Source organism: Xyrauchen texanus, chromosome 21, assembly GCF_025860055.1.
Source record: "Xyrauchen texanus isolate HMW12.3.18 chromosome 21, RBS_HiC_50CHRs, whole genome shotgun sequence".
Classification (NCBI taxonomy): domain Eukaryota; kingdom Metazoa; phylum Chordata; class Actinopteri; order Cypriniformes; family Catostomidae; genus Xyrauchen; species Xyrauchen texanus.
This window is the reverse complement of record NC_068296.1, coordinates 30,611,952-30,627,327: the sequence shown is the minus strand read 5'-3', so window position 1 is coordinate 30,627,327 and position 15,376 is coordinate 30,611,952. Positions and strand designations below refer to the sequence as shown.

General features: G+C 39.7%; 1 protein-coding gene across 1 annotated transcript; it reads left to right on the top strand.

The window, feature by feature from the left end:
- The first annotated feature begins 65 nt into the window (after positions 1 to 65).
- sertad3 (SERTA domain containing 3) lies at positions 66 to 14,329 on the top strand. Its single transcript, XM_052152854.1, has 2 exons — positions 66 to 209; positions 12,676 to 14,329. The coding sequence occupies exon 2, from the start codon at positions 12,682 to 12,684 to the stop codon at positions 13,525 to 13,527; it is 846 nt and encodes a 281-aa protein (XP_052008814.1). The 5' UTR covers positions 66 to 209; positions 12,676 to 12,681; the 3' UTR covers positions 13,528 to 14,329.
- Positions 14,330 to 15,376: the final 1,047 nt, after the last annotated feature.

Here is a 15,376-nt window from a genome sequence, read left to right as displayed (position 1 = left end):
AGGTACTTTCACCACTACAATACCCATAATTCCGCTGCAGAGCGTAGTTCGTGACGTGAAACTGACTGAATCAATGGCGGGACGACAAATTCCAGCAAACGAATTTGGACACCGAAGCTTCAGCAACGGTAACATTTATAGTGTTCAAATGAAGCTCTACATCTACGGAAACAACGCCGATTTCAGAAGTTAGCTTCCAAACTTGACAGGTGAGTAAAAATGTTATCCAGATGGTAAAATGTTAAACTGCCTAGATAGTTAACATGCTAAGCTAACGCAAAGTTTAGCGCAGTTTACGTAGTCGGAACACATTTAATAAGTGTATATGTTGATTCATAATGTGACTCATTCTTTATTTATTGTTTGTCACTAAACAGTTATTGTTATATATAATGTTTTAATTATTTCCGATTAAAAAAGCAATACTTCAGGATTTCCAATAAGTTTTCCCAATGCAGGTAATTTTGTGAAAGGAATGTTCCGGTTTCAAAGCAAATTAAAATCAATCGACGGTATTTATAGAATAATGTTGATTACCACAAAAAATATTTTCGACTAGTTCCTCTTCGTTTGTTTACAAAAAAGATAATTGGCTACAGAAAGGCTTTTAATTGAAGTGAATGGATCCAGTCCATAATCATTAAAATTCACCATGTTAAAATACAGTATAGCTACAAGACGAAAAATTACGTGTTATCATGATTTTAGTTTGAGAATCTCTGTCTGTCTTACATACATTTTTGTTTAATAAAATCAGTTGTAGGGTTCACCAGTGTTACGGTTCAACTGGTTTTCTGGTTTCCTCCTCCCGTTTTCATCAGATGTGAACGACCGGCCGCAGATTCGTCGATTCTGAGAATCATGCTTCTGACTCAATATTTGCTCTCCATTAAATGTAAACGTACCACATGATGTTGGCATCATTGTACAGATTAAAATAAGTGTATTATTAGATCAAACGGCAGAAGCACGCAAGATAAAAATATAACCAGTGTTGGGTGTAATGCATTGCTAATTAATTACTGTAAATTAAGGGATTACTCTTACATTTTTCAGTAATTTAATTAGTTACTTCTGATGTAATTGTGTTAAATACTGTACAGACTTAAGAACAATTCCATATAAAACAATAGTGAATTTAAATTAGAAATGTAACATCTAATGTTAAAATATATGATTTCTAATTTATTGCAGCACCCTTAAGTTCTTTGGCCAGTTCAAGAATAATTTATTTGATTTTATATGATTTATTTGAAAGAATTTAAATAATAATTTCATGCATATCCTTTTATTTCTCATCTGGTTGAGGTTGTTTAGGGTTTTAGAATGTAATAAGTAATGCAGTTACTTTTCAGACAGAGTAATAAGTACAGTAATCTAATCTAATTACACTGTAGAAGATGTAATTATTAGTTTGTAATTAATTACTTTTTAGAGTAATTTACCCAAACCTAGTATTGAGTGTGTGTTTGGTGTGAAATGGTGCATGTAATCCAGCAGTGTAGCCATGTTAACTTGTGCCTCAGTTTACAAGCTGATTGTCTTGTCCGATTATGACATTGTATGAAATATTTGAAACTTCTGAATGCTATCTGCAAGCAACTGCAAGCTTTTTTTCACTCGTCCAAATACATGTTTTCAATGTTTATTGTGCACACATCCCACATTTTTACATTGCAAACTCATAAAATCGTCTCTCTGTGATGCTTTCTGTAACTCTTGTCATGTGGAGGGCAATGCGGCGCTTGACGCTGGTGTTGAACAGAGCGTTGATGCCTCGACTCAACTCTTTACAATGCACTTTACAATGACGAAAGAACATTATTGAAACTCAAAATGATTATTATTTGTCTATTATTGTGGTCTTTTCTGATAAGTCATGCTCAGCAGTTTAAATACGATACTGTTGGAAAATGATACCGTAGATCTGCTTTGTGTTTATAATTCTTATACTGAAGTCAGTAGATTTGTAGCCATGCAAGTTTTAATAAAGAAGGTAAGGACGTTATTGAAACTCACTATTATTGTTGTCTTTTTGGATGAAAAATAATGCTCAGACTGAAGGAAGACTATAGATCAGCTTTGTTCTTTTAAACACTATAAAGTCTCTTAGTAGATTTCGGTCATGAATGACTCAATGATACACTGACTCAATCTTAGCACATAAGACCCTCATTTGTCGCCACCTAGTGACATTTCCAGAAGGGGTCACTGAACTAATCAGTTAATAAAATTGACAGAGCAGACAGAAAACCTGGACAAGTTCTTGAAAAGGAAAAATATTGACGATGGTTAGCCTATGTAAGATGGTGGTGCGCCGTAGAGTATTTTTGTCATAAAAAGTGTGCCGAAAAAAGTTATGCTAGAAATGCTGTGAATTTGACTTAAAGAGAGATCACCCAAAAATGAAAGTTCTCTAATCATTTACTTGCCCTCAGGTCATCCCAGATGTTTATGACTTGCGTCTGCTGAGCACAAACAAAGATTTTTAGAAGAATATGTCAGCTCTGTAGGTCCACACAATGCAAGTGAATGGTGACAAAAAGTTTGATGCAGTTTAAAAGTAATCCATAAAACTCCAGTGGGTTAATCTCTAACTTTTTACACCCTGTCTACACCGGACACGACCGGCGCCTCGGGTCAAAACCAATACAACCCATTATAATCAATGATGCTGTCTACACTGGAAGCATCCGTTGTAAAACGGGTGTCCCATTCCATTTTGCGCTGCACACGTTGGCGCTCCTATTGCCAACAACACAAATAGACGGTTTGCAACTTTCGCGTCGATGCGTTCAGTGTTGACCACCTCAAGCCACTGCTGCGCATTGTGTAGCACAAGAACGGACATACGTAGTGTAGATGGGGTTAAGCAATCTAATCTATTTTGTGTGAGAACAGACCAGATTGTAACTCATTGTTTTTCATTGTACATCTAATCATTGCAGTCTCGAAGCACTATCATGATTTCAAGCTCGATTACACTTCCTATAGTGCCAGCAAGCACACTGTGCATGTATGGCGTCAGAGTTATATCACCAGATCTTGAATTTGAAAAAGCCTCCGAATTCATGATCTTGAAAAAGATGATGATCTTTCTGCACTGAGTTCTTAATGGTTCTTAGCTGTGAATGATGAAGATGGAGGCTTCTCTTTTTTTCTTTCTTATGTCCTTTCTTTTGTTTTTCTCTCCGGACAAGTACATTTTTTGCTTGGACAAGTGAATGACCACTGACAAACACATGACAGTGCTTAATGTCTAACCTAGGGTTGCAACAGTATGAGATTTTAACGGTATTATAACAGTCTCAGAAAATATCACGGTATACGGTATTACACAATTTGTATTATCAGTGATAACAGAAGGGTTATTTATTAATTTATTTTTGAGCAAACACACTATTATAATTTAAACCATTTATTTCATTGAAGTATGTGTAAAAAAGTATCCCTTTTGAAAATAATATAAATCGAAAAAATAAGAAAGCTAACAGAATTATAATAATAAATCGAATTATAAACATACAGTAATAAAAATGTAAATATAACATGTTATATAACTAAAGCTTATTAGTTTACATGTTAAATTAACTACTAAATGACAAATAACATCAGCTGTGTGAGCTTTAAAAGTAATGTCCAATGATTATTAATAAGTAACATATACTGTAGACTGCTCTTGACTGTACCTTTAGCTCAGTGCTTCTCAACTGGTTTTGCTTCAGGACAGATTTTACATTGGAAATCAATTGGCGACCTGCCATAGATTAAACATAACCTGTATTTAAAGTATCCTGGATTGCATTTCCTTTCATGTTGTATAGTTTTGTTCATGGTTTTCCAGTACAAGGACATGCATCAAGTGTCATTATTTTTGTTGTTGATATTGTTGATACGTTTGACTCTCATCACACAACTGAATAACACAGACTGCATGACTAAGATAAATTATTACTGCAAGAGTTCAATTAACATACAGCTGCGAAGGGACAACATTTCTAAATTGTACAAATAATAAATACATATACATATTTGCCTCTGGCTTGCTTTTGCTCGCATGTCAATAATGCCGAGATCTACTTTTATATTTAATTTAATCATTGAGAAGGTTTACCTGCAAAATTAGTAGCACCAATCATCACAAGCAGCCTCAAGAAGCCTCAAGAATGGACACAGTGTAGCCCTATAACAATTTTCCTTGAGCAGAATATTGCACTACAGATCGCTAAATTTGTTCAAAGGGGAAAGCGAGACGTGTATTTTTGCCAGATTGCACAAAATAAGTATAACATTTGGCGGAATATTTCCAATTTGCACAAGTATAAATCTCAAACTGGGGGTGTTGCCGCTCTTATCTGGCTACCCTGATCATGTTATACACTGGAATATCCAATGAAAAAAAAAACGTTTTTACGATAAATGAGCCGCGGGCCACATTAAATCATGTGGAGGGCCTGATCCAGACTGCGGGCTGTATGTTGTTGATGTCTGCTTTAGCTGTTTGCGAGATTATCATTAAATCTGCCTCGGCAGTCCTAAATAGTCGATCAATTGGGCGGCCGCCGAAATATCTTCAATGGGAGAACCATGGCATTGTTCTTTCCTTGCTGTCCACAACCCACTCCGAATAGACCAGTTGAGAAACACTGCTTTAACTCACACACACGGAAACCACACGGATTCTCCGTCCGGTTGCATTTTTTTTTCTCAATACTGTAGATAAGCAAATGTACATGGTATGATAACCGTCAATTTTCAAACCGTGGTATACCGTGAAACCGGTAAACCGCTGCAACCCTAGTCTAACCTTATATGTATTACGTGTGTAGACTACTGATGATTTGTCAGTGTCTTATTTATTATGTTTACTTTCATGCAGACCACGTTACCTTGATGATAATACAAATCTGGGCTCCATCTATATACTTAAGAGAAGTATTCTTAAAAATTTGCATTTGCCTTGTACAGCTTACTAAAATCAGACAGCAGTATTCTGTTATAGTTTCTTTTGTCTTGCATGTAATGCATGCATGAAAGATCAAAATAGAAAAGTGATAATTACACGAGTTATTTAACCTGAAATTTCAGTCTTTTGTTCCTCACATTTTCTTTAAAATATGAACAATTACAAAAAATTATAATACAGAGGCCTATAAAGTATTGTTTGTAATTTCCTGTAGCTATTATCAATCATATTCATTTCCTTTATTAGACACTCAATTTGTACATATACCAAAAATATTATTCATGGTAATGTATGAGCATATTGTTTCATGTGACATCACTGTATGACCGTGCTGCCTTTGTGAACAAAATTCCATTTACTTTCAGATAGAGTGCTTCGCTGTGGGATGCGACAAAAGCCAGCATCATTTTTGTTTCTATTTATAAAATTTGAAAAAGTGAAACATTTTCTTTTTCTTTCAAGTAACATGGCTTCATTTTGCCCATGTCAAGCAGCATTGAAGGGAGAGAACAGAGATATAACACTTGTATGTTTCTGCTTTATTTAGACATGTCATATATATATATATATATATATTAGTAAATAACACAGTGGAGTCGCATGCAGTTAAACTGAAAATGCACATAGGAAAAAGTTGAGTTCATAACACCCAGAACATGTCATGATTGTAACACATAATAAACAAAACAAAAAAGCACTATAATGTCAATTTACAGTATATGTTTTATGTGTATATACTAATGTTGGTCAATAAACAGCACATACTGTAAGATTATGAAGCACAGACTTATTCACACTGCTAGACTACAGTGTAAACATTAGTCATAAATACAATGCCTTTTTTGCTTTTTGTGTATTCTTCATGAGTTAAAAGCAGCTCTTACATTCATACAGATGGGATCATCACCAACGTTTTGTAATTAATCAGACCTTAAAACAACACGTAAACATTTGAAACTTCTGAATGAGAGTTGTTTACGGTGATGTACTGCTGAGATTTTATCAACTGGGGATCGTGTAATCTGGGCATGTACGCATGCAAAGGAATAATTTTAGAGAGGGGTTAAAATCTTTCTGTGGCAGACCTGCCACCACCGCAGACAGCTCTCACACAACCTGCCATCACCATCAGCAGCTCTCACGCGACCTGCCACCGCCAACAGTAGCTCTCAACCGGCAACGGTAGCTCTCTCTCGACCTGCCACCGCCATCGGCAGCTCTCACTCGACCTGCCACCGCCATCGGCAGCTCTCAATCGACCTGCCACCGCCAACAGCAGCTCTCACTCGACCTGCCACCGCCAACGGCAGCTCTCACTCGACCTGCCACCGCCAACGGCAGCTCTCACTCGACCTGCCACCGCCAACGGCAGCTCTCACTCGACCTGCCACCGCCAACGGCAGCTCTCACTCGACCTGCCTCCACCCTCGGCAGCTCTCACTCGACCTGCCTCCACCCTCGGCAGCTCTCACTCGACCTGCCTCCACCCTCGGCTGCTCTCACTCGACCTGCCTCCACCCTCGGCAGCTCTCACTCGACCTGCCTCCACCCTCGGCTGCTCTCACTTGACCAGCCACTGTTTTATGTGTCTTCCTTGTGATCCATTACCTGCGCCTCCCTCTTGATCCTTCAGCATCACAGACAGCTCCAACTCGCACCGTCACCATTATTTGCTTCTCTCTTGCGATCCGCCACCGTATACACACATGCACTGTTTCCATACACTAGGATAATTAAAACATTAATATGCATATTCTGTTGCCACTACAATCCTGTCTTTTGCACACGAAAGCTTGATCCACAACAGTAAAAAGAGATGTAGTTTACTCCTTAGCATAGTTCTAGCTCACTGCAAATTGTAAATTGTTTGTATTGTCTGTATTGTTTTTCTGTGGAGTGTTCTGTTGTTATTTGTACTAATACGTGATTCTACTGGTCATGTATGTCATATGTTATAGGCCTACTCTTGCGGTTCAAAAGACACTGTGTTTCGTTTCATCCCCTGCCACACAGGAGAGAAACTATCATAAAAACACTAACTTAAACTTACAGATTTAAACTTAGGCTGCTGCATAGTGTGGTAATAAAGTATCGGGGAGACAGCAAAGCCTAACTTATTTACAATAAAATCATACCATCCAGCGAGAATGTGTCCAGGGTGTCTGTGTCAGTCTATTCATTTTTAATTACAAAAGATGGATTATATCAGAATTACAGTTGTTGTCTGTTTGTGATTTGTGGGATTATAAATATATTAAATGTTTTGTGAATTAATGCTTTGGTAATATTGTATGTAAACACAATGATGCCAATAAAGTACTTTTATCGAAATTATATTGAATCGAGTGTGAGAGAGAGGAGAGAAAAACAGCAACAACTCTCACATGCGCCCCTTCAACGCCACAGGCGGCTCTCACATGGCATCCGTCAACGCCACAGGCGGCTCTCACACGGCATCCGTCAACGCCACAGGCAGCGCTCACACGCGCCCAGTCAACGCCACAGGCGGCGCTCACACGCGCCCAGTCAACGCCACAGGCGGCGCTCACACGCGCCCAGTCAACGCCACAGGCGGCGCTCACACGCGCCCAGTCAACGCCACAGGCTGCTCTCACACGCGCTCCGTCAACGCCACAGGCAGCTCTCACACGCGCTCCGTCAATGCAAAACACAGCTCTCACCTAGATCCGCCAACGCCACAGGCAGCTCTCACATGCTGCTCCGCCAACGCCACAGGCAGCTCTCACACACGCTCCTTCAACGCAAAACACAGCTCTCACCTAGATCTGCCAACGCCACAGGCAGCTCTCACACACGCTCCGCCAACGCCACAGGCAGCTCTCACATGCGCTCCATCAACGCAAAACACAGCTCTCACCTAGATCCGCCAACGCCACAGGCAGCTCTCACATGCGCTCCGTCAACGCAAAACACAGCTCTCACACGCGCTCCGCCAACGCCACAGGCGGCTCTCACACGCGCTCCGCCAACGCCACAGGCGGCTCTCACACGCGCTCCGCCAACGCCACAGGCGGCTCTCACCTAGATCCGCCAACGCCACAGGCGGCTGTCACACGCGCCCTGTCAACGCCACAGGCGGCTCTCACACGCGCCCTGTCAACGCCACAGGCGGCTTTCACACGCGCTCCGCCAACGCCACAGGCGGCTCTCACCTAGATCCGCCAACGCCACAGGCGGCTCTCACCTAGATCCGCCAACGCCACAGGCGGCTCTCACACGCGCCCTGTCAACGCCACAGGCGGCTCTCACACGCGCCCTGTCAACGCCACAGGCGGCTCTCACACGCGCCCTGTCAACGCCACAGGCGGCTCTCACACGCGCCCGGTCAACGCCACAGGCGGCTCTCACACGCGCCCGGTCAACGCCACAGGCGGCTCTCACACGCGCCCGGTCAACGCCACAGGCGGCTCTCACACGCGCCCGGTCAACGCCACAGGCGGCTCTCACACGCGCCTTGTCAACGCAAAACACAGCTCTCATCTAGATCCGTCAACACCACAGGCAGCTCTCGCACGTGCTCCGCCAACGCCACAGGCATATCTAACACGCGATCCTTCAACGAGTGTGTTGCTTTCTACTACAGCTATGTGAGGTTGATTTGGGCGAAAAGCATTGAGACATTAAAAGTTAAGAAATTGTTGTTTCGATCAAGTCGCGGGGGTACAGCTCAATTTGTTGGTCGCAACTAGAGTCTCAGTGTGCGTGTGTGTTTGTGAGCGTGTGTATGTGTGGGGGAGATGAGGGAGCGCAAGGGCTCTTTTTGTTTCTACCCAAAGTACAGTCAGCTGTGGCTTTCCCAGGCCCATCACAGTGCTTTGTCCTCTAACTTCATATAGACAGGAGGTTGGAAGGTACCAATCCAATCAAGCGGCTAGTCATGACGTGCCCTGGATAGTCTTAGGCAATTCAATCAACCATATCTTACTCATCCTGTAGGCGATGGCTTAGGGTCAATCAAGTAAGTTGAACTTTCAGTTCTTCTTGCTTGAGTATGTCATCTCTGTATCTCTGGTGCGTATCAGCAGGAGATCCGCGGGTCTGTGCATCCCCCTGTTGGGCTCCGAAGTGGGTGGGGAGCAGAGATGATGAAACCAAATAATACTTACGTGGCTAACAAACAAACCCCAAAAAGACGAATGTTGGATCAGAATTTTTGCAGTTTATATGTTGAAGATACTATATGAATGTAATCTAACGACTTTTATACATCAATAAATAAATGAATGGTCAATCATAAATGGATTTAAATTTCCTAAAATGAAGACTGTTTGTATGCACTTTTGCGGTCTTTACATCCTGACTGAGTTTTTTTTTTTTTTTTTGAAGGAGAACCCATCAAAGTCGTTAAAGAACTTACATTTTTAGGACTTGTGTTCGATAACAACCTCACCTTTGTTCCACACATGAGAAACCTGAGGAAAAAGTGTTTCAAGACATTGAATATTAAAAAAGTGCTGGCAAAATCAAAATGGGCTGCTGAATTCACTGTACTTTTTGAATTTACAGAGTTCTAGTCAGATCCCGGCTAGACTATGCATGCTTTGTTTATGGCTCAGCAAGAAAGTCCTACATTCAAATTCAAGGGTGAAATATTTTAATTTTCACAGACTCAAAATCTTGCCTTCAAGCTCTGGAATCTTTCAAGACTGATCACCCCATTATTTTGGGTATTTTAACTAAAGGAGACAACTTACAGGAAGAAAAATTCAGTATCTTTTCCTGCTGGTTCCCAGGTCATTTTGGACTGTCAGGCAATGAGAAGGCAGACATCGCAGCTAAAGAAGCCCTTTCTCTAGAAATCACAGTGTTGTTTTCCACCCTCGGACCTAAAACCATTACTAAAATCATATCTCTAACAGGTGGCAGATAGAATGGGATGAATGTAAAAACAATAATCTTTATGAAAGAAGTCCCCTTAAAAACCAATAATCTTTTCCCTAACTTTGAAAATAGACATGATCAAATTGTATATATTAGGTGTCGAATAGGTCATTCTAGACTGACACATGGATTTTTATTAAAAGGTGTAGAACCTCCGTCTTGTCTTTCCTGTCAGACTATACTGACTATTAAGCACATTTTATTGGAATGTGCTGATTTTAATACTATTAGACAAAGGTTTTACTCCAAAACAAGCTTATCAGATATTTAAAAAAATGTATCACCTAAAGATATCGGTCTAACATAAAACTAAAATTCCTTATTTCATTTTTATGTTTTTGATACTTAAACTGTTCTTGCCGTGTGGATAGCCTTGTTGCTGACATGGCACTAAAAATTAACAAATAAATAAAGTATAAAGCCGTTTAAGGCTATTTCCGAGATTTAGTAGTGTAGTAGTATTTCGAGCGATCATGGATGTGCTATTGAATATAAACACTGACTGATGCGGACTCACTTCACACTACCAACTGGCTAATTTTACACACAAAAATAGTCTTTTGCATCCACCTGCTGGGTAAAATATGTAATGTTACAATAATAAATGTAAATAGACACACATACAGTAGCTCTTAAAACATCTGCACTGCTCTTACACTTTAGTTTAGAACGTTGCGAACACAAGCAGTGACACACACAGTGAAGCGTCATGGAACGTCTCTCGTCCAATCAGATTCGAGGACCGGAAGTAACTGTTGTGTGTTTATATATAAATATCTTTGAGATGAATTCACACAAAATATTTTCAGATATTTAAAATGAACAGCAACATTTTTCAATAGCATCAAATCACACTCATTTTTTCAAGATCACGAATTTGGAGGCTTTTTCAAATTCAAGATCTGGTGATATAAAAATTATGCCAAATGCAAGCATCAAGCACTAGGAGGTGTAATCAAGCTTGAATTGTATTATGGAATTATATTTTGGTCTGTTCTCACCCAAAACCATCTGGGTTGCTGCAGAAGACATGGATTAAACCACTGGAGTCTTATGGATTACTTTTATACTGCCTTTATATGCTTTTAGATGCTTCAAAGTAGCCATTCATTTGCATTGTTTGGACCTACAGAGCTGAAATATTCTAAAAATATTTGTGTTTAGCAGAAGAAAAATGTCATATCTGGGATGGCATGAGGGTGAGTAAATGATGAGAGAATTTCAATTTTTGGATGAACTATCCCTTTAAGTTGTATTGAACCTGATATAATACTAAATTAAATGTTGTTGCTCTCACTTCATGTCTGTCCTGAACTTCATTACACATCCATACTTTAGCTTGCAAAACAAATTATGTCCTCATCATTTCCAGAGTTACATTAGAGTGTATTTTGTACCTCAGATTTTGTATATTGTGTGTATAATGTCTAATTTGTGTTGTACTGTATTTTATGGAGAGTTTTGTGTTATATTGTACACTCACCTAAAGGATTATTAGGAACACCATACTAATACTGTGTTTGACCCCCTTTCGCCTTCAGAACTGCCTTAATTCTACGTGGCATTGATGCAACAAGGTGCTGAAAGCATTCTTTAGAAATGTTGGCCCATATTGATAGAATAGCATCTTGCAGTTGATGGAGATTTGTGGGATGCACATCCAGGGCACGAAGCTCCCGTTCCACCACATCCCAAAGATGCTCTATTGGGTTGAGATCTGGTGACTGTGGGTCCATTTTAGTACAGTGAACTCATTGTCATGTTCAAGAAACCAATTTGAAATGATTCGAGCTTTGTGACATGGTGCATTATCCTGCTGGAAGTAGCCATCAGAGGATGGGTACATGGTGACCATAAAGGGATGGACATGGTCAGAAACAATGCTCAGGTAGGCCGTGGCATTTAAACGATGCCCAATTGGCACTAAGGGGCCTAAAGTGTGCCAAGAAAACATCCCCCACACCATTACACCACCACCACCAGCCTGCACAGTGGTAACAAGGCATGATGGATCCATGTTCTCATTCTGTTTACGCCAAATTCTGACTCTACCATCTGAATGTCTCAACAGAAATCAAGACTCATCAGACCAGGCAACATTTTTCCGGTCTTAAACTGTCCAATTTTGGTGAGCTCTTGCAAATTGTAGCCTCTTTTTCCTATTTGTAGTGGAGATGAGTGGTACCCGGTGGGGTCTTCTGCTGTTGTAGCCCATCCGCCTCAAGGTTGTGCGTGTTGTGGCTTCACAAATGCTTTGCTGCATACCTCAGTTGTAATGAGTGGTTATTTCAGGCAAAGTTGCTCTTCTATCAGCTTGAATCAGTCGGCCCATTCTCCTCTGACCTCTAGCATCAACAAGGCATTTTCGCCCACAGGACTGCCGCATACTGGATGTTTTTCCCTTTTCACACCATTCTTTGTAAACCCTAGAAATGGTTGTGCGTGAAAATCCCAGTAACTGAGCAGATTGTGAAATACTCAGACCGGCCCGTCTGGCACCAACAACCATGCCACGCTCAAAATTGCTTAAATCACCTTTCTTTCCCATTCTGACATTCAGTTTGGAGTTCAGGAGATTGTCTTGACCAGGACCACACCCCTAAATGCATTGAAGCAACTGCCATGTGATTGGTTGATTAGATAATTGCATTAATGAGAAATTGAACAGGTGTTCCTAATAATCCTTTAGGTGAGTGTATAGCTTAATGCATTGTGTTTAATGTTCGGAGCAGTTCACCAAAACTAAATATTTAGAAGAGCAATTTTGCTTAGTCAGTAAACTTCAACTTCTGACTGTTGTTTTGCAGAGTAAAATGGTGGCCAAGGGACAGAAGCGTAAGTTCCACAGGGAGGACGATGGTGGAGATTCTGCATGGGAAAGTCAGCTGCAGTCTGTGTTGGATATCTCCATGGATAAGTTCCACCGTGATCAGGCTCTTGTGGAGCCCAGCTTATTGCGCTCCGTTCTTATCAACAACACACTGCGGCAAGTTCAGTCTGAAGTCAGAGCGCAGGTAGACTCACTGTCTGATGTAAAGGTTCCCACAAAATCACAGACTCACACAGGGTTGTTGCCGGAGCCCTCTCTTTCCCTAGGGTCCCCTCCAATTGGGCATAATGCACCTCTGTACTCCTTGAGTGCTGAAAATATGGTGGATGATTTCATGTTGTATTCTTCAGATGAGGATTTCTCTTTATCTTCAGCCATCTCTGCAATTCTCAATGATCTAGATGCAGTCGTAGATGGCGGTCAAGGGCCTTGTGTATCTCAGCGTGCTCCTCTTGGGTCAATAGAGAATGTCACGGGAGATGGAAGGTTCACGCAGTATCCACTATCGAGTTTGAGAACATCGGACATAGGATCATCCAGCAAAACTGAGGTGATGTATCCTGGATGTCCTCAGGATTTGGCTTTAGATAAATTCCTCCTGGACTTTGAAACGTCTGTGTTTGAACCAGAAGTGAATCTTCTCGGAGTACAAGGTTTTTCTGTTACAACCGATGAGCTGGTCCGGTATCTGCCATCTCTGTCCAAATCCTCCTCATCATCAGCGTCCTCTTCCTCATCATCTTCAATCTCTACTGGTCAGGCCACATGGGAAATCCATGAGATTGAGCATGTTATGGACATCCTGATGCGAACTTACCCACAGAGTTGATTTTATGGTGTCAAGTTCATGACATTGAGATTATAGTTTTGTAAAACAAAACCTATAGCTGGAGTTATTCGGTTAAAAACTGTTTTTATGGGGATGTACTTAAGAAAGTTCCACGTAATAGCACAAGACTGTGTTCTCTACATGTTTTCGGTTTGTTACCACCTGTCTACCAACTTGTCATGTGCAAAATATTTGACCTCATAGTTCATGGTTAAGAGCAGTCTTTAGTCTTCACAATGGAATATATATATACATCACTTGATTCCTCCTATTTCAAATGGAATGTTAATTAAGGTTGTTCTGAAAAAAGTCCAGATTATTCCTTTATACGTGATTACGTTGAGATTGAGCCCAGTTAGTATTTTGTTACTCTATTGTTCTCAATAATGCACTATTCACTGAGTTGATCCTAGAATTTTATAATGTCTGACTTGAGTAATGTAGTTTGCAAGTTGCCATTAATAGTGTATCCAACTGGAAACTGGATTTAGGTGGACAAAAATGTCATAAAAATGTAAGATTGTGTATATTTTTAGTTTAAAACTTGTATAATGTGCAGTAAATGTGTAACATGAGCATTATGAGTATACTAATGTTGTTTCAACAGACAAAGGTGTAGTCGCCTATGCAAAATATTTACTATTGACACTGAATTTGTAACTTGAATATACATTATAGGTCATTCTTTGTATTCTATTGTTATACTTAAAATAAAGTGTTACTTGGTGACACCTTGTGGCTCAATGAGGAAGTGTATTTGAGAAAGAGGAAAGTGAGAGCGCTTCAGTCTCACAACACACATTTCAATCACATGACCATGAATCACAAAAGTGAAGTGCTCCTTTAGGGAGAATGCCATACTTTTTAATTTACTTGAAATAGATAAAATATGAAATTATTAATAGAGACTTGTGTTCGGCAGGTGATGTTGAAGTATTTTCTTTGTGAAGTGTTCATATGCACGCCAAATAAACTTGACTTTTCAAGTCATTTGATTACTGGATAATCATTTTTTAAATGTATTTGATAAAAACCTCATAAAGAGCAAACAAATTTAATATTCTCTATAGATATTTCCAACTCTTGTGAATTACAATATTAAATAACATTTTTCTCAATTTGTCACGCCTATGGGAGCCCTGATTTTACATACTCAAATAACCTGTTACTGGACAAGATTGAGCCTTAACCCTTTGCTGCACGCAATATGAAATCATGGTTTAAAATGTTTATTATTATTATTATTTACTTGCATAGAATAAAGAAAATATTTATTACAAAATATATTATATCATTAATTTTTATGTTGCTTGTAGGCAACATTGTGCGACAGTAGAAATATTGATAAAAGCCTTTTATTTAAATATTTAAAGTGAAAATGAATGACTACATTTAGTGGATGTCAAAATGCAAAAAGGGAAAATAACAGGAGAACAATGCAAAACAACTTCATTACACTTAAAAGTGGTGTAATAGTGATACAATCTAATAGAACCTTAATTTAAAGGTATAGTTCACCCAAAAGGATTTAAATATTGATCTGTATCTCACCCACACTGGTCATATCGCTTCTGAAGACATGGATTTAACCACTGGAGTCCTATGGGTTACCATTACGCTGACTTTATGTGAGTTTTGGACCTTCAAAGTTCTGGTCACCATTCACTTGCATTGTATGAACCTACAGAGCTGAAATAATGGGATGACATGAGGGTGAGTAAATGATGAGAGTATTTTCATTTTTGGGTGATCTATCCATTTAACTTCAATGCAAATACTAAAAAGTAGACAGTTTAATAATGGATAACACAAAAACTAAATAAAATAACTAAAAAATTGAATAAAAAGA